This window comes from Ornithodoros turicata, chromosome 5 (assembly GCF_037126465.1).
Source record: "Ornithodoros turicata isolate Travis chromosome 5, ASM3712646v1, whole genome shotgun sequence".
Classification (NCBI taxonomy): Eukaryota; Metazoa; Arthropoda; class Arachnida; order Ixodida; family Argasidae; genus Ornithodoros; species Ornithodoros turicata.
Window position 1 is genome coordinate 30,223,496 of NC_088205.1, and position 27,782 is coordinate 30,251,277.

Here is a 27,782-nt window from a genome sequence, read left to right on the forward strand (position 1 = left end):
TTTGCGCCCGCAAAAGCGTGCGCGAACGGGGTGCGACTGTTTTCTCTTTCTTTTTTTTTCTTGTACTTCCGACAAAAAGAAAGATTATTTTTTACGACGTATTTATTTACTCCTTACACGGTGGTGTGTTGAGGTTTCGTAGAACAGGGATGTTAGGATTCTATAGTCAGGTCCTTCCGTCACACATAAAAGAAACGAACGAAAGAAAAGGGTGGCTCCATTTCAACGTTGATGACTTCTTTGGTGAGTTATTGTCAGCTACGTTTCTCTCGCGAGTAACTTGGTTCGGTTTTCCCCGCGAAGAGGGGATCTTCTCCTTCTCCGTGCAGGGAATTGAAGTCGAAAATGTTAGCAGGGATCAACGTTTACGATGATGGATGATCGCTGCTGCCGATTTGGACGAGAGCTGACTGACTAAAAGAATTCGCCTCTTTTATTTAGAGGTGTATTCTGTCTATCGCATGAAAAGGACGTTAAAATTACTGTATTTTGATAATTTCACTTTACACTGAGTTACAAAAGTCTACAGTGTTGCAATCTCTTTTTTCTTTTCTTTTCTGAATTGCACCATGAAAAGTCCACCTTCGTCTTGTGCACCGGCCATTGGCAGGTTGATAGATTTTTATTTTTTAAGCCCGTGTTAGTACCGCGAAGCAACTGTTGCTATCAGCGGCGTACAGACGTGGACAGATGGAGAGAGGACAGCAGGAAGCGGTGGGGGACAGGGGGTTAGTATGCATCTTGGGCACGCTTCATGGGGCCGACATTAGTCTAGAAAGTGTTCCGGAAAATCCGGGGGAAACCTCAGACATCACAGGCAGTGAGGGGATTCGAACCCGCGTCACCTCCCAGTCTCGGCGGAAAGCGATCATCATGGAAGTATAATTAGAAGAAAAAAGAGTAGAGTTTGGAACGTTCAGCGCCCTATTGCAGACGCTATCTGTCCCATTGCGATGGATGCATAAGCGCAAGTCCACTGTTGCCGTTCTAGCGATTTTGGAGCTGGTCAGAGACCAAATCCACGTGGCCGGAACCTAGCGAGAAATCTAGCGAATTGAATAGACAACCACCCAACGCGGTCTCAACCAACTAATGCGCACTCTGGTGCTTTCTAAAGGGCTTCTAAATTACGGAAAACTTCCAGTTTTCTTCAAAAGTAGTTTCAAAAATATTTTAGGGACATGTGGCTGTGCACGTGTCGCATATATGGATCGTTCAGCGCGGACACCGAGTTTCTGGGGCCTTTGGAAGCGAACGGTGGAGTCACTGCAGGATACTAAAAGGTTTATCTTAACAGTATAGAAGCGTTCTGCTGACCAGTGTTCATAATCTGCTCAGTTCCACGTTTGCGAAAAAGCAGTGATTGTTGCAAAAAAAAGCTGATACCGAAACCAAACTTTTTTGTCGCTTTGAGTCTTCAGAACATACAACACATGATCAACACTAAAACGTATTGCAATGCGACGTCCCGATCTTTTAAAAAACGTGTTTTACATGAAGGTTCTGGAATCATCATGACCTCATGCGCATGAGGTCCCCCGCTCACGCAACTCCATCTATAGCAACAAAAAGCACGCGCAGTCGAGCTAAAACTAAAAATCAATAAATCAATCACGACTAATATTACCCAGTCTTATAGTGTATGTACTGTCTCGCAACAAAGCCACCATTTTCCTTCTTTTTGCTTTTCGTCGTTTATCTCTTAATAACTAGGAGTAGATTTAAACGTAAGCTGAGTTCCGCCCACAGTTGTGTTGGTACATGCTGCGCGGTATGACTGCGAATAATTTATCTCTATTGTGCTCGTCATTTGCACCGTTTTGCCTTCTTGTTGCGTTTTTCATCGAATTTATTGATATTTCCTGGCTTTACGACGCGAGACAACTATGATAATGATCGAATTTATTATCGAGGTAAAGTTCCCATGTTTGGATACGCCGAAGTTGTTGTTTTTTTTCTTCTTCTTCTGTCTTTCTTTTTCGACACTCCTTAAGTTGGAGTTACATCAGGCAAGTAGAAATTGCTGAGACCGGAGAATTCCTTCTTTTCTCACTTTTCAGTCATCACTTTTTCACAGAGGAAAACTGCACAACGCTGGAAAGAAGTATAGAGACTCAGCTTAAAGTTCGTAATCGAGTGTTTGACCGTTTGACAGAGTACGCCGCGTTTGAAACTTACTCTTATTGGCACCTTTCATTTTCTCGCGACGCTCCTGTTCGACTTCTCTCCATCACGTCCAAATGATTCTTAGATATTAAACAAAAGGGTCGGAAAGACTGTGAAACAATTAGAGTGTATCCAATCCACGCGCTCACATAGAATCCACAGCACTTCCTACACTTTTTCTTTCAAACGCACTTACTCGCCAACAACGACAGAGGCAGGAAGCATCTGGTGGATATGACAGAGGCTGATAATTGTGGCTTTATATGGTTACGATAGATTGTGAACGTCATGCGCGTATTGTGCGCAGCATACGCATTCAAGGAGACGTTCGTTTCTAGAATGACTGAAACAAATACAATAAGGCGTTCCCCTCATCCCCAACACTCAACAGGATTCCTCCAAGTACGGTCTTGTAATATCACGGCTTCGTTTGGTCGCTACAAGAGTGGATAGCAATAAATCCCCGTCAATTAGTGCTTGTCTTTGCCACAGCAACAGTGCGTGTTCAATTACAGAAATAAATAAACAACAACAACAACAACTAGCTAATGATGATGACATGGGATGTTTCACCGCGGCACCAAAAAACAACAACAAAAAAAAACAGAGTAATAAAACGAACTATATGCAGGTGAAGGAGCCTAATCGATGCACGGTCCGGTTTCAACACGCGAACCCGTTGTCCGTTGTTTGACGAATCCCCAAAAACGCCTTCATCGCGTCTACGGTAATTTTCCTGTCTCGATCGCAAATCACGGCGCGATCAGTGGACTTTTGGCCAGCTCAGCAGGAGCCCCCGTTTAATTAAGCCAAATCAGCCGCGTCGACACATCGTTTAAAAATGTCAGGATTTGGCGCTAATTCGGTGCCCTAATTGCGGATTGTTGGAAGGATTACCGCGAACCGCTGACTCAGCCACGGCAGTGACGGAAAAAAAGGGAGACGCCAATTGAAGTGCCATTGTTCGAGGGGCATGTCAAAAGAAAACGTTCCGTAAGCGCTTATTTCGAGTGCTTGCTCACATTCAAGAAAGATGGATGCGGAGCCTGGCTGAGAACATGTTGGGTTTATAAACGCATTTGTAAATGAAGGGCTTCCAGTCGTTGGCGACGTACGGCCGACGTGGACAGATTGTTTCTCCGGGACTTGTGACGAACTTACAACGAAATTATATGGCCTTTACTTTTTATTGATAGCGGACACACTCCGCGATACAGAGTTACAAATTCAGGCGAATTAATCTCAAGCGGAGGCTATCTTGCTGTGCAGGTTAGAGCCAGACTTCCGCATTAACTGATTTGATTAAAGAAGCTTGGAAATTCACGCACGAAGCAGTCGTTTAACTATGGATTCCAAGTTAGCAGTTCCAAGGTTCTTCTTGATACTTTTTGTCGCCTTTAGCATACAATCGGCCTCTCGCACTTCTAATCCGACTGCTTCTTTTGTTCTTTCAGTTTACTGGAATGCTACAGTGGTGCTCTCGCGCTGGATAGGAAGACGCAAAGCCGCACGTTACCGGTTTCGTGCTCCCATACATTTAGTTCCGTCACTTATATTATGTGTGATATATTCACTGTTTCCCACCATTCACTATTTCAAGCCTCATCTCATCATCATTTCGTTATGTGTGTGTTATGTGTTGAAGGGGTTCACCCTCAGTACCAAATATCTACACAAAAATACCGACAAAATGTACAGTCATGTTCCAACGAAAGATAAAAAGTACGACAATTATAGTGGAGCACAATCTATGCACCGAGACATACCACCAACGCGTGTGTCAACGAACGCCTTCATGCAAAAGTATAGCGTTATCTGAGCACTTGCGGACACATCCCCGATCTTGTGGGACTCGATCCCTTTATCTTTTCTTTCTTCTTCTTTTTTTTATTACTCATGCTCCTTTTCTTCGTTATTCTGCGCCTTGTTGTTGTTTTATTTTCCCTGTCACCCATACGCGAATGGTGCATGTGTCCGTGGACCGCTAATGGACTCGCCATATGGATTTCAGAGGCATCACGTATTCTGCTTCATGGAGGCTTTATGTTGCTTTATGGAGGAAAAACAGTGTGGATGTCGGACCCTCTATTATTATGGGGAAACCCTTCTTGGTGCTGCCTTTCCTTTGAGTTGGCTTAATGAACGGTCATTCGTTAAGCGCGTACCCAGCATCAACACCGCGGAAGTTCAATTAAATACGCATAAATACGATACATAAAGCGATGCCCTTACATGAGCCTTCAATGCGACTACTTTCTGTTCTGGTGCCCAAAGTGGTTGCTTAGAACAGCGTATAGTAAACATCTCCATTGGGACGCGCTGAAATAATATGTACAATAGGCATATTATGAAGGCATTTCCGTACCAATGCGAGCTCCGTAAACTTCCTGAGCGTTTCATAAATGACAAGTTTCCTCGCACTATTTTCGGGGCTCGGCGTGCACCTTGAACCCTAGTCAAGTTAGTTGGGCTAAAGTCGGCATTTAAAGTAGCCATAAAGTAGCCGAATAGTAGATGAAACTCAAGGCGACATACAAGTGATAGAAGACGACAGGCGATCGCTGTGATATACAGGGTATTTCACCTAACGTGAGAAAAAAATCAGATGGAAAAAATCTACTAGACTGAACATCATGGGATCAACGCTATTCAATTCGGGGGAATTGCTATTACATCTGAGACTTTTAAGTCGGGAAAAATTGAATCCTTACCAATTGACCTCCGAAATTTGCCAAACCTCACGTTTTGTCTGCAGAAGCGCACATCGAATTTACCCCATTGCATTACAAAATACATTCCCTCCAACTTTGGTAATTGCTGGGGAAAAAAAAAAGAAAAACGAAAACTGTGGTTTCGAGAACCGCAAACTGTCGGCCGAACTCAGTTCTCCGTCAAGATAAGATAAGCCGGAACAATAAGAACGGTCACCCGCCCGCCTGTTTCCTTCTTGCTCTTCTTTCAGCTACCGTAATCAGCAAAAGCTTGGAAAAGGAAAAATGGAAGGGTAGGTACATGGACTCCTCCCATCGCTTCTTTCGGGGATCTGAGCGCGACCGGCACTTTGCGCGCCTCGAAACGACGGTTTTCGCATTTTTTTGCAGCTATCACCATTGTAGTAGTGAATGTAATTTGCAATAGAATGGGGTAAACCCCGTATTATTTGCAATAGAATGGGGTAAACCCCGTATTATTTGCAATAGAATGGGGTAAACCCCGTATTAACTTTGTGTTTGTCAAAAAATAGTAATAATAATAATGGTAGGTTGACTTTACAAATTTCAATTGAGGTCAATTGGAAAAATCAATTTTCTCGCGAATAAAATTTGATAAAAGTGCTCAGAAGTTGTGGATTTTTTTATCATGTCAGGTGAAACACCCTGGGGGTACGTTACATAAACTATTGTTCTCTATTCATACTCAAGAATAAGACAATGAACATTGCAAGGTACAGGTAGTGTTGGGAATTGCGGGTAATGAATTCGTCATACCCGCATGTGGCGTTGAAAGTGGAGTGCGTTTGTCCAATGCGACATCGTCGACAGCAGCTGAACTGTTGCTCATGGCTATGGAATATATAGTGTCGGCTCACTCACGGACTAAGTGGGTGATTATCTCGGATTCCCAGTCTGCTCTGCAGTCCCTTGTGTCTGCAAGGACTACCAGCGCTGTCAACCCTGTAGTTGCTGATTTTATAAAACTAGACGCAAGGGCGGTAGCTGCTGGACACGACATGTTCTTTCAATGGATCCCAGGACATTGCTGCATACCTGGGCATGATGCGGCTGACCCTGCGGCACGCAGAGTACATCAGAAGCGTGCGTCACGACTCATCTATTACAGCAAGTCCGACGCTAGGGCCATGTTGACTGCTCTGTGCCGCCAACTGGCTGAGGCACAATGGCTATCTGGCGGTGCTGCTACACAGCGTTGACCCGCAGCTTACCTCTGCTTTCCCGACGTCGTTCCCTAGGCCGTTTGCGTCACTTTACCACCGGCTCCGCCTCAATGTGCCCTACAGCCGATGTCTTCACAAGCTTGGAAAGGAAGATTCGCCTAACTGTGGCACTTGTTGAGGACACTGAACACATCTTATTATTCTGTCCACGGTATTAGCAGCAACGACTGTATTTACAAGCTTCTTTATCTCGGCTGGATGGCAGACCCTTCGATGTTGTTAAGGTTCTGGGCCCTTGGTCACCCGACCATCAGTTCCACGCCATGCAGGCATTTGTGCGACTTTGCGCAGACTTCACGTTGGTGGACACATTCTGGCTGACAATGGGTGTGACAATGTGTGCGAGTGAGTGATTGATGTGATGTGATGTGATGGAAAAAGAAAAAAAGGGGGATTTAGGTCACGACAAAGTCAGACTGGCTACCCCAAACCACTTAGCCGCAGTTAGTTGAAAGAATGAAAAAAAAAGGGGGGGGGAGAGAACCCAGTAGTTTGGGAGCGGGAGACAAACATCCCGAACTAGTGGGAACACTTGTCACAAACCAGGGACCAGAAAGTGTCACAAAATGTCAATTAGATGCGCTTCATCAAGGAAACGTAGAACCGCGTTCAATGAGTGAGTGAGTGACTGAGTATCTCTGTCACTCATCGTACCTATTGTAGTTAGCCATTTTTGTTTTTCTAAGTGATCTGGAGTAGCCGGCTCTCGTAATGAGTGACTATTTCTCAATTTTTCTTCTCAACTCAACTCAACTCCGGGTAATTTTTTTTTTAGTTCCAGGATTTGGAGATTTTCCACACGAATATCCTGGAAATTTATTTTGGGATTGAGATAAAACCGAGGGAGCGTGCTTTTGAGTGCTATACCTCTGACATTTCCTATGTACTTTGCTTGTGTCTCATGTCATGTGTCTCCTGGACGAACTCTAATAGGACACATTTCCTTCTTCTTTCACACCGTTTTCAAACAAGAGAATTCCGCACTGGAGAAGCGTACTCCAGCCGAGGCAGAACGAACGGTACACATGAACGGAGACAGAAAGGGTTGAGAAGATTTTGCATGTATATGAAAGTAACCCAATAATTTTCGAAGCGGAAGAGCGTATGTAGGAGACGTGATTGTGAAAACGCAGCTGTGGGTCGAAGAAAACGCAGATATTTCATGCAATCCAGAAGCGTAATGGGGACAGGACAGAAGTATGTATTGCGCATAACAACAGCAACAATAATAATAATTAGTTTCATTAGGCAATAACACTACAAGCAAAATCACCTGCTCCATTCCCACCAGCAGTTATTCATATGGACAGTACCGCAGAACTTCCCACAACGGGAAACACGTAGGTTTCTCTAAGCAACCTTCATTGGGATCTCCCTGTACCCGCCAGGACATTCAGCGAAGTTACCCCGTCCTTGTCTATGTGCATTTAGCGGCTCGAGGAACTCTTCGGCTCACTTTACGCAATAGGCAACAAAGGCTTTAACCGAAATTTGCCTGAAAGCGCCTGAGGAAGGGAGAATACCAAGACATCACAACCGGTGCCAGGATTTGAACCCGGGTCACTTTCCAGTCTCGGCGTGGGTGGATCATCTTAGCCAATGGGCCACGGCAGCTGATAGAGCGTTGTTGTATCGGGAATACGTAAAACACACGAATGACGTCATGAAGATCCCCCTCCCCCCATAAGAAGATTCTGTGCTCCATCGTCGGGTTCTTCACCTGTTCATGGACTTCCTGTCGTCCACTGGATTGCTCCAGACGCTTTAATTCTTTCTCATGTTTTCGTCCTTCCTTTATCATATTCATATAATGTTCCACGTGCAATTGGGCAGGGTACCGCACCACCGCGGTGAAACACCCCCTCATCATCATCATCATCTATTGTTGTTGCTGTTGTCATGAAACGGCTACTTCAGCAGAGTGCTCACCTGGACAGAAAATCTTTGGATGGTTGCTCGACGTATTTATGTTTGTGTCTGTCATACACGGCGTGAAGTAATGTGCCACCCTGTAGTAATATGATAATCTTGGATGACTGGGCCGAAATCTACCGAGAACCAGAGAAAATGCACGTAACGTGCGCTAAGACACGGTACTTTTAGCGGTGCGAGGCCACTAAGTTAAAGGCCGCGCAGGGAGGTAACAGTGAGTTTTTGTATATCGTACACTGTCGCCTATGCCTACGTAAAGGATAGCGTGGTAGTTGTGCGGAATGCGCGAAGGTATGTTTATGTTTCGCGCATGCGCAGAACCACCAACGCTACCCCTTGCGTACGCAAAGGCGATAGCATACGATATACTAATACCACCAGAAACTTTGCTTATCTTTACGTGCGTCGTGACTTGATCGCACTCTCTTCCAGATACCCGAGAACCTCGTCACAACTATATCACACACCAAGAGCGGAGCATCGCTGTAAACCAACATGGAATGTTTTCTCACTTCAAACCCGAACAACATTAGCTGCGTTCTTTTCACTATAAAACGTGCTGCCTCATTTTACATTTTTTACTAAGGGAGCAAAGGAAGTGACGAAGAGGAGCCTGACCGATGCAGTCACCCCTCGGCCTGAAAACGAACGTGAGAGTGCAGATGGTGGATGCAGTCTCCGTGCTGTGTGTCAAATGGGCCCGGTCGAAGTTCAGTTGACGCGTTTTTTCTACACTACTCGCGGTCCCTATGGAACCACGTGCCAAAGTTGCCATGTTATCGCTCTTTGATTTCGAATCAGAAGATGCAACGTTTTCCCTCATTGAAGAGGCAACTCCGCAGTAACAGCTCGTCGTGAATGGATGCGGCACCAGAAGCACGGTTTGTCGATCCGAACACAAGTGCATGTTTCGTTTGTCATCTCGCCTCATGAACATGATTTTCAACAATGTCTGAGCATGTACTATTGAGAGAAAACGTATATTATGAGAATAAAACTGCAGTACTTTGCACAATGCATCACCTACGAACCATGCGACTAAGATCGATGTCGCTAAAAAGGCTCTCATTCTTTTGAGACACGGTACATACATGTCATGTGGTATATAATATGACTTCGTCATTCTCGACAAACCCCAAACTGCGTGCGTTTTCGGCTGCCATGTTACTGGATCCGCCGTCTGCTCGTCTTGCATTGTCTGAATCGACGCTGCAGCGGCACTTTGAGACGAATGCGATGGTACAGCAGGGGCGCAGATTGCCTCTCCGAAAAGAATGCAAAGGAGCTGCCCTCTTGCACTGGGTGCAAGTAGTACAGGCGAAAAGAACGCACCCACTATTTTGCTAATAGAGCCAACAGAAATAAATCAACACGATAAGATGTGGGAATACATGAAAGATGGATTGTAAATGAATACGCCAGGAAGAAGGGTCTCCTAAATGATATGTTGCGAGGTTGAACATTTTCAGAGCCTGTTCTCGTATAGGCCCGTCTCTTGCACCCGCCCCGTGCCCAAACACTTCTCCAATGGGCCTTGTTCGCGTTGTAGTAACTTTATACCACCTCCTATTCTAAGCTGAGCGCCTATTCTGAGCCACATGGGGAGGGGCTGATCCTTAATGTTCCGTTTCACGGTTCCGTTAATGTTGTTTAGCACCACCCATCCCAATCCCCTTTGCCACACAACCAATGTAAATTGTACGAGAAACAGCGCAGGGACGAAAAAAAAAAAAGAAAGAAAGAAAGGAAAGAGACAAGGTACCCGCTGCTTTCTCAGTCGTCGGGCGAGCGGGGCAACTATTTCCGAGCGCTAAATTTGCCTTTTTCTACGAGTTCTTCTTTTTTTCGCTTTCGCTGATAAAACTGTCCCGGTGCATGTCAGCGGACGAGAATAAACGCAGCGGGTCGACGAAAAAAAGAAAAGACCTGTCCATTTTATATTTATGATTTCTCGTTATAAAATCGTTAATAGAGAAGGTGACACGAGCTCCTTTTCTTTTCAACGATTTTTTTCTCTCTCCCCTTGAAGAGCACCGCTTCCGCATTTTTGAGGACAGCCCTTATCTGTTGCTGTCACGCTCCCAAGGAAAGGTACCGTTTCATTTTTAAGTAGATGAAGACGTGTCGTGAAAGAGTTGAGAATGTCAGCCTACGTGGGTACAGATCCAAAAATGAATTCTTGGAATGATTAGGTGTCTCCAGTTCGAGTACAGATCTTGAGCTAGCACGCAACAAGAATTATCGTTATTCTCCAAGCTTATATTTTTCTAAGAAAATATGGCCCTAGTTCTTTATGGTCTGGCTGCCTCGTCGAAATAAGCCTCGTAAAGTACACCGGCAGAGAGTGATCGGTTGTTTCACGAGCATTGTCTAACAGCGGCTATAGCCAAATTAAGAAAGCCACCTGACTGCGTATGCAAGAAACGCTGGCGCCATTACACTTGAATCAGGGTTGCCAGGACTTTAGCCTCATTATGTCCCTCGGCAAAGGCGGCTGCCTGTGATCGGCCCGCACTGTCAAGCCGCCTGTTTCGTTCTTGTCCTTCTTGGTCGCCCGCGTGTCGTTCGGCAACGCATTTTTCATGTTATAAAAACGTTACGAATATACATTTCTGCTGATGCATCTACGACTGGAGGAGAATCCAGAAGCACTTGCATCGCACCCAACCTCGCAGTTGTGAAGGGCTACCTGTCGTAAAAGGAGTGGAATGTGTGTTCTAAATTAAATTGTTGACAGTGACTGCTCTGTGTTGTGTGTATACGTGTTCGTCGCTTTAGCGCTCTTAGCCCCATGGAAATCAAACAACAACAACAAGCCTAAAAAGATGGGCTAATGAGTCTCATCGTACGTCGTTCATTGCCACGAAAAACGACATTATAGTCTAATGGCATTGTAATCCCGAATGGCATTATTCATGAAGCTCGTGTAACACGTCGTTTTCTAATGATATCAAACGCTATGATGTCGATGCGGTCCACTCACTAAGTAAAATATAAGTTATGCTACTTTAATTTAGTAAACCTAGTTAAACGTGTTGAAAATGTATATAATATTTTGATATATATTAGTATCGAATGGGTCTTCGTGTGGAGCAGTTCTAATGCATTTTAATAACATATGCTCAGTTAACGTATTTGCGAACCGGCGCCGAATCCAAAACAAGCAATATGGCTGCCCCTCTAGTTCCTTTGCCGTTGTCGATTAAACTTTCTTGGGACATCTTTCGTCAAAAACTGTATGAGAAATGTCAAATTTATCAAATCACATTGTGTTGTACAGTATACAGTGGTTTTATGCAAACTAAAATTGTTACACTGCGCTAACAGTGGGAGGAAGGGGCAGGAAGGAGTGGAGGACAAGGGGATTAGTATGCGTCCTAGGCCGACTTCAGAGGGAACAGTGCCGACATTGGTCTGGAAAGTCTTCCGAAAACCCAAGGAAAACCTCACACAGCACAGCCGGTGGTAGAATTTAGTAGAAAACTGGCGTCAAAGTTGATTTGTATGACATCGTCTGCCTTATCTTTTCCTATGCTTTTCATTTTGAGACGCGAAATCTCTGGCAGGAATGCGTTATACCTGTTATGTCCTCTGTCCATTCATATCGTACAACACGGCAAACATGCAAACGCTGCAGCACACACAGAACAACGAGTTCACCTGATTTTGTCTTTCGTCGCAGACCATGAGACCCGAAGCGGCGTCTTCATCATCGGGATGTTTTTCCCTTCACGAGCACGTGGGGAGCTCTTATTTTGGTGCCGGATTTTTGCCACTGGGCTCGCGCCAAATGCCAGACCTCGCTAAACTGGAGATTCGTGCCACGTGGTATTGATCCGTTCCATGACGTCACACATCCAACGGCTTAGCCAGCGGCTAAGCTAAACGCCCTCTCCCTCGAGGGGAGACACCGCTCTCCCTTTCGTAAATACAGAATCTGAACCCTGTCGGCTGCAAGGCTGTATACTGAATGAGTCGAATGAAGACACGCCTGTCAGCACAATTAGGAGCGAAGTAAATAAAAGGCAACTTTCCTAGATCATCACAAAAATTGAGGCGCATCCAATGTATGACATCAAAATTATTAAGATGTGGACCTGGTCAAGAGAAGAAGCAGCACAGTATCATTGAAGACAAAATTCACATACAGAGTGTATACATGTCGCCTAGCCGAGACCAGATTCCGAGTTAGAAGGCAGAGTACTCGGTTAAAATGGAATTACAATAGTGCCTCCTTCGCGGAGCCGAAAGGAACCGAATATCGTTTCGCACTCATCAAGCCACGACGGCACCCTGCATGAGCTCTCAATCAGCCATCGTTAAGACTATGACATATTAAGACTCTGTTTGTTCATGGGCACTATGAAAATAAAAGTTAAATTTAATTGAACTGAATCGTTGTTAATACCCGTTAAATGAGCTGCGCATACTTTTGATCACCACTGCCCTCATCTAGGTTCCGCAATCGGGACGTTTTGACCACTCCTGCGTAGTGACTAAGTTACAAGTAACCTGTAACTAGTTACTTTTTGCAGCAACTAGTGACAGTAACCGTCCATTCACACGAGCGACATTCCCCAGAATACGTCAGCGGAAGATGCGGAGAACGTCATAGCTTTCTGTTGTCATGTGAGCGCGAGCGCTCAACCTCGTGTCTTCACATGCATTGCTAACAGTGGGGAATATCCCCTGCGACACAGCCACAAGATATTCAGTAGCAGACGACAGGAAGAGACGCTGATGGAGTCATCTGCTAAGTGCGCAGTACGCCACTCCCGATATTCCGGTACCGTACGGTATGCTCAACATAACACGGGGCAGCACTTCAGTTGCGTGAGAAGTTTTCTTGCTTTTTCTTCCACTGAAATCTTCCGTGAGGATGTTGTGCGTGTGAATACACGGCAACTAGATACTTTTCTAAAAAAGTACGAGGGGTGTTCAAGTCAAACCGGGACTTTCTGTCTCCTGAGTGTACAAATGGTTCGCGCTACTTCCTTTTCGTCATTTTCACACGCGACAGGCCTTCGCGTTCACCACGTGGTGGTCCAAAGTTTGCGCAAAACAGAAGACACGTGATGAACAAGATGGCCGACAACGAGGTGAGCGCGCACATCGAACGGCGAATTGTCATGAAGTTTCTTGTGAATAAAAGCGTAAAGTCATCTGAAATTCACAGAAGACTTTAGGCTCAGTATGGCCACGATACACTTAGCCGCAGCGAAGCGTTTGAGTGGTGCAAATGGTTCCAAGGCGGCCGTACATCAGTGCAGGACAATCCCGGCCGGGGCGGCTCAGAGCCCAGTGTCAGAGTTCCTGAGAACGTCCGACTTGTGGAGCGCCTGACCCTCAAGGACCGACGGATCACATGTCTCGAACTGGCTCGAAAGACGGACCTTTCTGTGGGAACGTTGAACACTATCATTCATGAACACCTCCAGTTTCGGAAAGTTAGTGTCCACTGGGTGCCGAGGCAGCTCTCCGTGTTTGACCGGCAGAGAAGACTGGAAACCTCCCTAGAGCTAAGGTACCGTTTTGACACTGAAGGGCCGCCGTTCCTTGATCGGATCATCACGTGCGATGAAACGTGGGTGCACCATTTCTCTCCGGAGTCTAAACGCGCATCAAAACAGTGGAAGCATTCGGGCTCGACAGCTCCCAAGATGTTCCGAAGCACCCCGTCTGCGGGTAAGGTCATGGCCACGGTTTTCTGGGACAAGGCTGGCGTTGTTCATGCTGATTTTCTGCCCAGTTGTACCACTATCAATAGTGCATATTATTGCCAGATTCCCAGGGATGCGCATAAGACGCTGAAGCAAAAGCGCCCGGGACTCATCACCAAAGGCGTCCTCCTGGAGGACAATGCACGCACGCATACCGCGCATCTCACGGCGCGCACCTTAGAGGAACTTGGCTGGGAGTCGCTGCCACATCCCCCTTACAGTCCGGACCTCGACCCCAACGATTTCCATCTCTTCGGGCCACTGAAGGCGTTCCTTAGGGGCCGCCACTTCAGCTGCGACGACGAGATCAAGAATGCGGTCCGATCATTGCTGCTACGCGCCGGTAAGGATTTCTACGCTCCTTGCATCCCCTCGTGAAGGGCTGGGCGTGCAAGCCCTCGTGAAGGGCTGGGACAAGTGCATTAGTACAGCTGGAGATTACGTTGAAAAACTAATTTCTCGTCTGTAAGTTCACTTTACTTTTGCGAAAAATGGAAAGTCCCGGTTTGACTTGAACACCCCTCGTACCTGTAACTAGTAACTTTTTGTTAAAGTAGTTGCAACTAAGTTAGTCAGGTAGTGGGATATTTTTCACGCGTCACTTCCCTGGTGTGATTTCGTCGAGGCTTCAAATACGTAGCAGTTATCCCCAAACAGGAATTCCGCGAATTCTGTCATCTCACACGCACCCAGGATAGCCTTAGACTAACTCACACCGTGCTGCTAGGGAACATGGGATATCCTCTGTTTATAACTTGGTATAGCCCGCCATACCGCGTGTTTCGCGAAGGTCCCCCGACTGAATAATTCGTAAACAGGTGGTGCTATCGAAAAGCTTTCTTTTCAGTGAGCATCCCTGAGACATCGGCCAAGAACCGAGTAGTGAGCGGATTATTTGCGTACGGTCATTAATTAAATAAAACTGCTAATTTTTAAATTTTACTTCGGACGCTTTCGGAACCTGTTTTACAAATCGCAACCGACTGCGAACAATGTCCAAGAAAAGCCCGTGTCGACACTTAGTGGTTAAGTGATGAATTGGTTTGAGTTTACATATTCCTTGCGCGGAGCAGGGCACCAATGCGCTCTTTCGCTCAGCTATCCGCCTGGTTCACACATGGGGGTGAACTAAGTGTCGAAGCGGGTTTTTTCCTGGAATATTTTTCGCTGAAGGTCCCGATCGGTACAGAGGTTCCGAGAGCGTCCGAAGTAAATGTTTAAAGTTAGCAGTGTTAATTTATTAATGAGCCCATGCAAATGAGGTGCCTAGTTCTTAGCCGGTGCATCAAGGATGATGACAAAAAAGAAAGCTTTTCGATAGCATCGGCTATTTACGAATTATTCAGCCGGAGGAACACCCGTATATGCTTCGACCGTCAGTACAAGGCTAAAACAAATTTTTGAGCTACGTTTATTCTGCCTTCCCCCTAAATAGTAACTGCACTTTAGTTACTTACTAACTACTAACTTTAGTTACTTTAGTTAGCAGTAAGTTACTTTAAAGCAGTAACTGTAAGTGTAACTCAGTAACCATTTTTGCAGGCTAACTGTAACTGTACCTTAGTTAAATATTTTGAGTGACTGACCAACCCATGACTGGTTTCGACCCTGTGCAATTGGCGAATATTACGAGATAACCCACGGGGTCTTTTTAAAAGTAATGAAAGATTTGAACGCAGATTTGAAAGGAGACCAGAACGACACGATATTAACGATATTATAGAATCAGAGTCCTCGCAGCTATAGAAACAGACAGTAGACATTTTGACAATGTAAAGGTGTTAGGTGTCTGGCCTTCAAACAAGAGGGATGCACCTCCGGCTGCACTTGTGGATTTTATTGCACAGTGTTCATCGGAGTGTGAGCCTATATGTTGTTGCGGTTGCCGCTGTAGCGTACATATTTGCCGTTGCCGTTGCATATGTCGTTAACGTTGCGCACGTTTTGTTATTGCTTTGTATATAATTGTGGCCCCGCGACAACATTTTGGTGGACGCGTGCGTCAAGACGTTACGTTACGTTTTTTGTCTTTCCTTTCTCGTCTTTTACAGTTGCAGAATCGGTTGGGTGCCGAATTCAATTCCTCCATATTTTTTAATTTCAATTTTTAAATTCCGTGTTAGCGCCGCGAAGCAACTGTGGCTATGAGCGGCGTACAGACGTGGATAGATGGAGAGAGGACAGCATGAAGGAGTGGGGGACAGGGGTTAAGTATGCGTCCTTGGCGGACTTCAGGGGAAACTGTGCAAACATTCGCCTGGAAAGACTTCGGAAAACCCAGGGAAAACCTCAGACAGCACAGCTGGTGCACGGGATCTGATTCTTAATTTTAACTTATCAAACAGAAGACATGTACAAAGGCTGGTTCCATCGTGATTTCTTCTTAATCTCTCTCTCACACACACTCTCTCACTATGTTCCTCCAGCAAGCAGCTAAGATACAGCGTTACGAAATTCCTAAAACTTTGATATATAGAGAAGATTCAGTTATGGTGGAAGCTTGGGTTAGCCTTTCATTTCTCTTAGGGACGCACAGACGTCGGAGCGTGAACTACCGGTTTCCTGACGCACTTGGTGCAGACATAATCTAGGCTACTCAACATGAAGATCCCCCAGAAAACTTCCAGTATACTCCTGGTGGGCTTAACTAACAACAAAATTCCCCATTTCTATGAGCCGTAGCGGGCCAACAACAAGTTTTCCCTCAACTCGGAAGAGCCGTCATTAATTGGAACGTCCCTCGGATGCTTTATTCGGCCTTCCTGGAGGCGCAATTACAAACAAGTACATAATATTCTCTAGTATATATAATAACGGCGAAACGAGGCACCCAAGAAAACAACATTAGGGCCTATTAAAAGTTTGCGGGCTAAATAGCTTATTTTCGAAATGTTAGCGCTGTGGCGGCGTCTAAGCGTTACGAGCGAAAGTTTTTTTGTTTTTAACCCGGTTATAATCCACCTGTGTTGGAGGAAACGGCTCCGTGATGGAAGCATGAGGATTAAAACGAAGATGTTACGAGGTGGTTTAACTTATGCGCAGTAGGGTAACTTCGGTATATCAGCCTTAGCCCCGTTCTTGATGTCCTTGGTGCGCGGAAGTGATTGACAATGGTATTTGCAAATGTTCAACGCTCCTGTACACTCTAAGAAAAATAGGATTAAGCTTAGTTCTTTTGATGGCCAGATGCATTCCCAAATCATCAGCCCCTTTCTGGACTAAATGCATGGAAGTTCCTGGCAGGTTTAGATTATTTGCAGTGCTGGAGAGTAAATTTCAGGGTCATGCGACAAAAATGGAGAGCAACTGCAATCTTTAGGACTAAAAGCTGTTGTTACTCCCGAATTGAGAACACATTATTTGTAAACATGTTTTTACGTTCCTCGAAAAGCATAAATTAATGTACAAATATCAGCATGGTTTTAGAAAGAGCTCTCTACTGTAACACAGTTACTAGAGACAGTACATGATTTGTGCAGCACTATGAATGATAAAGGACAAAGCGAAGTTATTGATTTGCAAAAAGCAATTGATGAGGTCCAAAATTAGGAAACCTATACGGGTTCAGTAGTCAGCTGTTGTCGTTGATTTCGGCATATATTTGTACAACCGTTCATAGTATATCAGATGTCATTTCTCATCCGTTCTCGCAGTCTATTTTGGCGTCCCACAAGGGTCTGTTTTAGGCCCACTACTGTTCTTACTTCATGTTAATGCAAGCGAGCTGGTGTAAACTTGACGAGGGCAATATATCCCCGAGTTTGGGGTGAACACAAAGGGGCGAAAAAACAAACGTACCACACAAGACAAGTCCCCTTGTCTTCACCCCAAACTCAGGGATAGGTTGCCCACGTCACGGTTACACCAGCTCGCGTGCATTATACTTTTATGCTTAACTGAAGCCATGTTCTCAAACTCTTTCTCATGTCTTTTGCACATAAAGCGACTGTCCTGACCCAAACCAAACCCAAAAGAAACGCTGCCACATGCTTCCTTATTACGCCGAGGTGGATCATGTAAAATATTTCGCGAAATATTAATAATTAAATATTAAAAAATGTATATTAATATATAATAATAATAATATATATATATATATATATATATTATAATAAATAAAATATATAAATAATAATATTTAAAAAATTAAATTCGCGACCAATTATTTTTAGAAGAATTTTATAGCCAGCACTTTCACTGCCGCGTAGCCACGGTACAGTTACTTGTGTGTTTTTTTTCTTCTTCTTTTTATCTGGGTCACACCTTGTGACGTGGACCACAATGCTTACGTAACATTGGAACCAAACCCGAATGCGAGAATGCTCTTTGTTTTTATTTTTTAGTTCAGAAACCGCGACGTTCTGCCGGATGCAAGTTTGCATTTGGCATCTACACATAACTTGCAATTGAACACAACTCGAATCTCAAGATCAGTCGAGAGCTGCAGGCTATTCCTTTAAGCAGCAAATTTGTGTCTCGCATTTAACCCGCCCCAAAGTTCGAATACATCCCCTCTCTTGAGTAGATTTACCTCGTCCTGATTTCATATGATTAAACTTGATAACTCCGTCACATGGACATCGTTTTCACGTAAACTTAACTGAACTGATTAGAAACCTTTTCGTTTTTCTCGCATCTAACCGAACCAAATGAAGTGTAACCCAAAATAAGTGAAGTAATAGTAACTGGAGCAGATTTATGCGAAAGGTATCAATTGAAAGACAACGAACGGCGCGTGACATTTAGCGAGACATTAAGTAGATGTCGGGGAGTGGAAAGGTTAACGTCTATGGGAATGGCAGTCAGGTACAAGATAAGGTATTTGTGGTGAGGGAACCCTCAAATGGATGTTGTTCTAGTTTCGATGACGGCGTTTTACGAATCGTTAGATGCGGCTCTTTTCTTTTTTCGACACGACCAAAATAGATGTGGAGTAAAAATTCGAAGTTCTCTCACACCGATGCCCCTGCATGGTACGCTCGACGACGACTACACATCACTGCCTTATGAGCAGCGAGGTGTGCGTTGGAGCGGATATACCCGCGTCACCCGCAGATAGGAAATTCGAGCGGTTTTACGATTTACTGGAAGAATGTCCATGTCGCTGGCGATTCACCGCCGCCCCTGCAGCGGTTAATCGCACAGCTCATCATCATCCAATGTATATATGTGTGTGTCCAGGTCGCTGCGTGTAAGATGCTGATATCCCACAATGCGTCCGCGGACAGTGCGGATACACCCGCATCTTTACGAGGTTTCATCGAGAGAAATACCCCCGAAAAATATACTTTTTTTTTGCGCATAACCCATGGTCAGTTGACCTCTAAGTAGAGCACATGTGGATTTCATTCAAACAACTGACAAATTCGATACCGAACATCAAACGAAGCAGCACACGTTCGTGGAAGTGCTTCTGGTTCGTTCAACTCAACTCTATCCGGCAATACACGAGCTTATCATCTCACAATACCGCGATCAGATTGCGCTAGCTGAACGACGTAGAAGGCATCACATTTGTTGATGCAACACGAACTTACTTGAGGCGCAGAACTGCTGAAACAGGGACAGAACATCTGTCCCCGTCTCTGTAGAGTTGTACGTTTCAAGTTGCTTTATACCTGCACTAGCTCTTATCATGTCCAGTCATTTTCCTACGCGGACTCTATCCAGAAACGGAACTTCAATGCATGACATGCTCAGAACCATTCCTCAGAATGATACCGTTCTCTTTTGTGATTTGTTTAGCTGTTTTGTGTGTTGCGAGCGGAAACTCAGTGTCTCCGCAGGTTGCGGGTAAAGTGCGCGTATACTCGCATCACACGCAGTGGCGGATTGCGGTTGCGGGTGACGCGTCTGCGGGTGCGGTACCTGTACGGTTTTGCGGGTAGAAATTTACTTACCCATGCACACCTCTAGTTATGACCGTAAAGGATATAACGGCGAAGAAAGCCAAAGATTTATCGAATGTCCCTGCAATGGAAGATCACGGCATTGAAGACGCGAACATCTCCTGGACAAGTAATAAAGGAACAATATCGCACGTTTTCGTGCACATCCGAAGCATTTCAACGGCGAATGCTCCATCAACGACTTCAACAGCTCCCTGACAGAGATTGACAAGGGCTGCTATTTTTCGACCCAGTCCGCCCCGGACATTTCGAAATGAGACCGAGTCCGCCAGAGAATGACCAGGCCCGCTCGTGGCCCGCCCGCTAGGGGCTGCCGAAAAAAATCACTCCGAAATATCCAGGGACACCATCCAAGCACACAGAGGCCAACACATAACGACCTTTATTGGCTCTTTAAAGGTTACTGCGCAAGAAAAGGATATCGTCCACGCTTTTCAATATTGACAGTGCTGAAAATGGTCCAAACGCTGGGGGTGGACATTAATTATTCGCGCATTATGCGCGCCGGCACCACAACAAATCAAAAGATTGTCACGCTCCGGACTGCTAAGCCCTTGTCTTTAATAAATAACAAACGATTGATTGTCAGGCTTTTTCATTCCTAATGGATCCCTCATGTGTCCCAAAACGTCCCGCGTTTTAACGGTTTCTCAGTGAAATGTTTTATTTGTTGTGCTGCCGGTGTGCCTCTTGTTTTCGGAATAAAGAATATTCACAATGCCTAGAACAATACAGGCCGGCCCGGCCTATGCCCGGAGCCTAGAGATATGGATGGGCCGAACTCGGCACACGGGCAGGGCAGTGCCGGCGGCACTCGTGCTGGTCCGGCCCGTGTCAATCTCTACTCCACTTCCTAAATTACCCTGAGCTCCTCCTCTGCTGCCACCATGCCTCGTAAACCTCATTCATTCTCAACGTGGCGTGGGAGTTGAGCATGAGTGAGCAAACGGAGAGTTGTGCGTTGAATGAGTGACCATCAGTGAGCATATGGAGAGCTGCAGCAGAGAGTGAGTGAGCAAACGGAAACCTGTAGCGAGCGGTAACGAAAGTCTGGATTACCACTGCGTCTGCAGTATTCTAGATCGGTGTTTCTCAACCGGAGTTCCACGAGCCGTGTCCTGAGGTTCCGCGAACAGGATACTGTTCAGCGCCCGCGAGTATTGCTCGACCACCTCCCAAGGCACGCTCCTTGCAGCCTCTGGCCGTGCCCGACATTTGATCATCGGCATTGGGATTGACATCGAGATTGCATGGCCACGTGGTCGCGGCTGACAGTCATTGCAAAGAGGAAAGAGCAGAGCCGGCAGCTGTCGTCTTCACCGCTTGCGTCAACGCGCAACTCAACCCTACGATTTCTTCGCACCACGCGTTTGCTTTTCTCTTGTGTGTCGAAAGCATTACAAGCCTCATTTTCTAAGAAGGGATTCAGACTATGTAAATAGTGTAAATAATCACAACCAATTTTGCGGTAGAATTTTGCCTGATATGTGTACATACGAATGGTAAATTGTACCAGGGATGGGCTTAAATACATTTTTTGAGCATTTAAAATACAAAATACTTTGTTCAAAGAGGTATTTAAATCCTCGGCATAAATACTTTTCAATATGGGTATTTAAATATAAAATATAAATACAGTATTTAAATACCGTAACTACTACCATAAATACTGTGAGGAATGTGTAATCTGGAATTACAGCAATAATGATGATAATAACAACAAATCGGCAACGAACAATAACATTGATTTGTTAAATTATCATGGCGATTTCAATATTAGAAGCTTCCCGAAGACTGCATCTTCTAATTATCTTCTGTTCGGCACTTAAAATCAGATTCGCGAAGTGGAACACCTCTCCACGGGTGCCGATGAAGAAAGGCTTGTATTAAATTTGTCGAAAATGCTTCGTACTACAAGGTAGTCGGGTAGTCCCGACCGTTGTCCGCAACAGCAGGGAAAAAACTGGCCATCTAAAATGGTTTGTGGCATGTACATGCTTGCGAAAACACGGCATAACTGCGCGGTTCTCCAAACACTGCTTTGCACATCTTACCGTACGGTCAAATGCAAAGTAACTTTAAGATATGAATCAGTATCTTGCGTATTTAGGAGTATTTATAAATTATTTACAGAAATAAATACTCGAAAACCGTATTTAAATATAATTATAAATGCATTTTTCCAGTCTGTATTTAAATACAACATATAAATACATGTATTTATATTTAGTTACGAAGTATTGCAATACTGTCCATCCCTGGATTATACATATTTTTAGCAGTTTGACATACTTGTAATGATAGTTTGCACGTAGAACATTTGCGTTGTTATTGTGTTAGTTAAAAGCAAAGTGTAATCTGGGGGGCTTAATCGTTTCACATGTTCAACTTAACGGCACGAGACAGCTGAACGAGTCGTTCAGGCTAACGAAACGAGCAACTTTATCGATGCTTTGCTGTGGTCACAATCTGTGCTCTTCGTGAAGCTTCTTCTTTGCGGTTACTGTGCGCGTTGCGAGCGCTCACGTGTTGTGATGTCACCGCCCTGAGCGAAGAGCAGGCTGGCAGCGAGGTTGCATCTTCTCCGACCAATAGGACTGTTTCGTTGTTCCGATAGTATGGTGAGCCATACCGATAGCTCGCATTCTCGTGCTCTCATACATGCTCGTTGCGTTCCAACGTTCGTTCCCATGCTCCTTCATCATCTTCTTTTTCTTTCCATCTCAGTATATGGCTCGCTAGTCGTGTAAAATAATGAACAAACAGTACGTCACTGTAAGGATAATCGTCGAGCAATACCCAAAAAATTGTAAATCATTTTCCTGCCCTGACGATGGTGTCGGGTGAAAATGGTCTTAAGTATGATACGGGAACTAGTGTGTGCTAAATTCTAGGGAACATGGGAGTTCGAGAGCAGAAAGGGAAGACGTAGTGGTATCAGAAGTATCAAGAGAAGAAAGAGGAGGAGGCTGCCCGTTCTCCTCCGCGCATACAATTATTTCATTAACTTTAAGTAATTTTTTCCTTCAAGCACGGAAGTCCAACGCGCAGCCTTACTGTCAGGCATCATTAACGGTAGACTTAAAATAAATTCGCAGTGCGACGTTTTTCTAGTGAGCTTGAACAGGACGTTAGTGAACTCTAATTCCGTGTTAGCACCGCGAAGCAAGAGAATGTTATGGAACTATTCATGACAATCGACCTCAGGAAATGTACAGATTCCTTTGGTCTTCACGTTCATTCCTACATCAACACTATGTCCGCAATGTACTATTAAAGAGAACAACTCGAACACTACTATATGCATCCATTTCGCCTTTGTTGTTCATCACAACACCCGTAGCTCAAGACGGAGTGAAGTACACGGTCGCAAGCCCACAAACGGTGCGGAGAGCGTTTCTTGGCGGACGGAAGAACTTTACAAAATCTGTTTCGTCCAGTTGAAAGGCATCCTGACACCATCGCGTCCATGGGGTACAGTACAAGCAAAGAATCATTCCGCCATCTTTGTTTGGTAGCTCAACGTCAGCGAGTCGTTAGGAATAACGAAACGAAGACATTTATCGACGCTCTGCTGTGGCACAATCTCTGCTCCTCGTTTAGCCTGTTCGTTGAGGCTATCGTGCTCGTTACGAGCCCTTACGTGTTGTGATGTGACCACCCTGAACGAGCTACAGCTGCCAACGAGGCTGCAATTTCGACCAATGAGGTTGTTTGTGTTGATTACGCCCCTGTCACTTTAACGAAAAGAGCTCGTCATACACCCCGTGCTCGAGCTCCCGAGTGCCTCGCGCTTCGTTAGATCATGAGCCATGTAGGCGATGAAGCCTGTGAGCACGTGAACACATTCATTAGGCAGACGACACCGTCGGTCGTTACGCGCGCAAGAGATTACGCCTTTGTCCCGTTAACGAAAAAAGCGCGTCACGCGTAACGTGTCACGTGTTCGTGTTAACGAGAGCTCCGCCCCTCGTTGGCTCGCGAGTGATGGAAATGATTAAGTTACTTGTTCTGAACAGCACTTGGAAAATCGAAGCTACTTCAGAAAAACTTAGGAGCTACTCGCCTGCCTACATGAACTAGAATTTACAAGAATCAGTGGCAACCCACAACGCGTTATCAGCGGGTAAGTATTGTGAAGCAGTTCAATGAATCCGGCAAACGTCAAGCGACATCTTGCGATGACCAATAATCAATTAAATAAATTATAATTACGCAGTTAAATAATCATTTACAGAGAACAGAAATTTGCTACCTGTCCAAGCAACAACAACTACTACTAGCAAATTTCTGTTCTGTATACTTAACTGATTATAACTGATTCTAGAAGTAGGAGAGACGAATTAGATGTATACATCTAATTCGCCTCACCCACTTCTACACAGTTATCCCAGTGTAGTAGGTTAAGGTCGTGCTGGCACGATCATGGGTTCCCTCGAATAACATAAGTTGAGAACCACTGTTCTAGATCATTGTTTGGGCGTGGACGAGGCTTAATTGTTCACAGGGTCTAGCCGTAATTTACTTCTCTTGGCTAGTGACTTGCTGCACTGTCCACGTGAATGTCGAGCGCGATGAAACAGCAACTAGTTCTTTAATGGTCCACTTATATGGGGCTGGCCAACATCGTACGTAACGAACGTGGAAGTTCCTCCTCGTGTAACACGCACGAGACACTCTATATAGAACTCGTTCTTGCCGTTCGTTCCCCTTGCGTGTTTTTGAGCGGCCGCAAATCTCCTAATCACGAAGTTGCGATGCTCGCTTTCAGGGGGGCATCACTGACGTTGTCATCATCTTTCACCGCCGTAGCTATGCAGCTCTGGACGTAGAAATTATTTTCTGGGGAACGAGTTTTCTGGCGTGGTGGGGTTCCTACAAACGGCTGCCGACAGCAACAAAGCGAGGAAAACAACCAACAGGCTTATCCACCACTATTTGTCGTTAGTCATGTTATGGTTCTTTATGCATGGTATGACTGAGGATGAGCGAGACATCCGTCCGTTCACCCAATCATCAGAGGTTAACTGGGCATTCGAAGAGTGTCACCGATGGCGTAGCGCAATGGGAGCGATATGTCAGCATTTTCCGTTTTGTTGCTTCTATCTTGACTAACAGATGCAGAAACGACAAACGTTGGGAAACACTGCTTCAGATAGTGTTAAAGCCAGCTTTACCTTGTGACACTTCGCCGCTAATATGCACGTGTCCAATGTACCCATAGACCCCCCCCCCTCCCCTTGGTACAATCCATGTAATGCTTCCCATTCCGCCACGCTGATGACATCGTTATAGTTGAATGATAACGACCAGTCTGAGTGCATCTTTTCTGTGGAATCTCCAGTGCATCTTCTGTTTTGAATACACGCTAAAAAAATAAACATAAATTAATCGAAATTACTTACAACGAATTCAGCAGGCCGTCCAACGTCCGCCGCGTTTCATTGGTCCTTCTGTTCGCTCTTCGTTCTTTTCTACACTCGCTTCTGTTTCTTCGCTTTAAGACAAATGTCGGCCCAGTTCTCTGCGATGTCGGCTCAGGCTGCATGGTCCCCCCCCCCCCCCCACACCCTGCGATAGTCGTAACGTTGCCCGCCTAAGCGTGGCCGACTACGGCAAGCAGTGCCATCATCCCCACACCACCACAATATCTACAGTCTTGAAAGACGAACTTCACCACATAGCACGCTCAGCCAACCATCATCTCGAATAACATCGTTCTCGCCCCCGATTTTTCAAAACGAGAAACGTACGCCTTTTTTCTTTTTGAACCGCTTATGCAGTGCATGATTGGTACAAAAAGGCCTACGCCTCCCGTTTTAACAAAGTTTTTTAAGTTATCGGTGGCACCGGCAGATACGAAAAAAGATAGAGAGAGAAACGGTAAAATACGGTGAGATTAATTTAGAAGTTTTCTGGTGCTTACGCCCCGTACGAAAACAACAACAGGTTTTGTGGAAAGAACCTACACTGTTAAAACAGAACTTCACTGCATGGCACGCACACCAACCCAAATGATATTATTTGCCTTCGGATTTGATGAAAATTAGAGGAGATGCCTATCTGGGACACATTATGCATGTCCCAGATAGGCTCCTCCTTCTGTTTTCGACAAATCAGGAGACAGAATGATATCATTCGGGCTAGTGGTTGACTAGAAGCGTGTTATGCAGTGAAGTTCTGTTTTAACAGCGTATCGCCGCAGCACTCATGCTCCTTTGCTCGGAGTGATGGTGGTGGTGGTACTGCTGAAAGAGCTCGCCGTTGTCGGCCTCACAGGGGTGGGCAACGTCACAGCTAACGCTCTGAGGGGCATGGGCGTCCTGGGCCCACTTCTAAGGGAACTGTGCCGACATATCCGTGTTCCGTTCTTCCATTCGCTGCATCGGCGTATCTTGTCGTGTCATCTGCCACGTGTCTGCGAAGTCACGCATTCTACACTCTTAAAAATTAACTTCACCACATAGCACGCTCCTAGCCAACCATTACTCAAAGTGCCATTGTTCGTTCCCCTGATTTCCTGACAACGGGGGCGTACGCCTTTTTTGTGGCACTATGCAGTTCATAACCGCCACCCACACGCACACATACATACATTGGATGATTATGAGGTGGGCGATCCATAATTGGCACACACACACACACACACACATAAATGCCATACGCCCCCAGTTTTCAGCAAATCAAGGGAGACAACGCTGTCATTCGGGAGACGATTGGCTAAGAGCGTGCGGTGCGGTGAAGCTCTGTTTTTACAGTGTACGGTCAAGGAATGCACCTAAGAAATTCTCCAATATTTACGCATTCTAGCGTAGTCGCTGAAGGCCAACCAATGCACAGAATGATAATGCTACCGCTCCCGATTTATGAAAAGCACTAGTCGTACGCCTTTTTGTGACATTAATACACACAAACACACACATAAATGGGATGATGATGTGGTGGGTCATTCTCCGCCGTTATGGCGCTACACTTCCCACTGCGCTTGTGGAAGGGACGAGAAAGTGATCATGATGAAAGGGTGTCCTATCAGGGTTCGTCCATTAGTCCAATGCTGGAGAGGAACTCAGCAACAGCTCGTAGGCCTTGCCCGAGAATTCTGGCTAAGTCGAACTGGCGTTGATCGACGCGTTGGAGAGCAGTTTCCAAGAATTCGCGCTCGCGATCGTACTGTCCGCAGACCAGGAGGACGTGATGGAGGTCACCGCGCACACCACACGTGGAACATACATTAACATAACTGCACAAGTGTCATTAAAAAGGCGCACGCATCCCGCTTTCAACAAATCAGGGGAGAGAGCGACATGATTTGGGATCTTCACATCATGTCTTATTATGATCTTTGTTATTCGGCGAGGTTCTGTTTTAAGAGTTGTTAGGTCTAACGCATTCAGTCTAGAACTACATTCCATTATATCATCGTAGGGTTTGACTTTTTCGGATTAAACCCGATTCCGCCCGATTACTCCCTCCCGACCCAATTTCTGACCAATTCGAGTTAAACCCGATTTCTCCCCACATTCCAATCACGCATTACATTCCATCACGTCTCACGATGAAGTAGTAACCTGTGCACACGTCTCGTGAAAATATCATTTGAGTGCAACAATAAACTATGCGAAAAGCATTTAATGTTACAGTATGCGGTGTTTTGTGAGAATAATTCACGAGGAATGCTTGTTTGACAAATATGTGCCCCTTTAAGCTACGGGCTGTTCGCTCGGCAGACAGAAAGAAAAAGTAACCCGATAACACCCAATTGTATCAATAGCATCCGATTTCATCCCGAATTCCATATTTCAAGCTGGCAACCGATTCCTCCCCCCCCCCCCAAATTGGGGACAGACATTCAAGCCGAAATGGTAGCTATGCGGCCATAGAAGCGAATTGTAAAGAACTTACAATAGTTCCGACATTGAATCGCATAAAATAGTGGTAACAATAAGTGAAACGAAGGGGAAAAAACGAACTAACTGCTTTATTCATTCTTTGCTGCCATCTTGCCCGCATCCAGCAAAATTTGGAGTTCAAATCCCTCGTAAGAAGAAGCAATAGAAAGAGCTAGATTCGGAAGCAACTCAACGATAATATCCATCCGAC

The 27,782-nt window shown here is 45.3% G+C and overlaps 2 protein-coding genes across 2 annotated transcripts in view; one reads left to right on the top strand and one right to left on the bottom strand.

Annotated features, from left to right (window-relative positions):
- LOC135394281 (transcription factor SOX-5-like) overlaps window positions 1-27,782 on the bottom strand; it is a 511,283-nt gene that overhangs the window by 402,111 nt on the left and 81,390 nt on the right. The window lies entirely within an intron of this gene.
- LOC135395667 (histone-lysine N-methyltransferase SETMAR-like) lies at window positions 13,714-14,151 on the top strand. Its single transcript, XM_064626764.1, has one exon. The coding sequence runs from the start codon at window positions 13,714-13,716 to the stop codon at window positions 14,149-14,151; it is 438 nt and encodes a 145-aa protein (XP_064482834.1).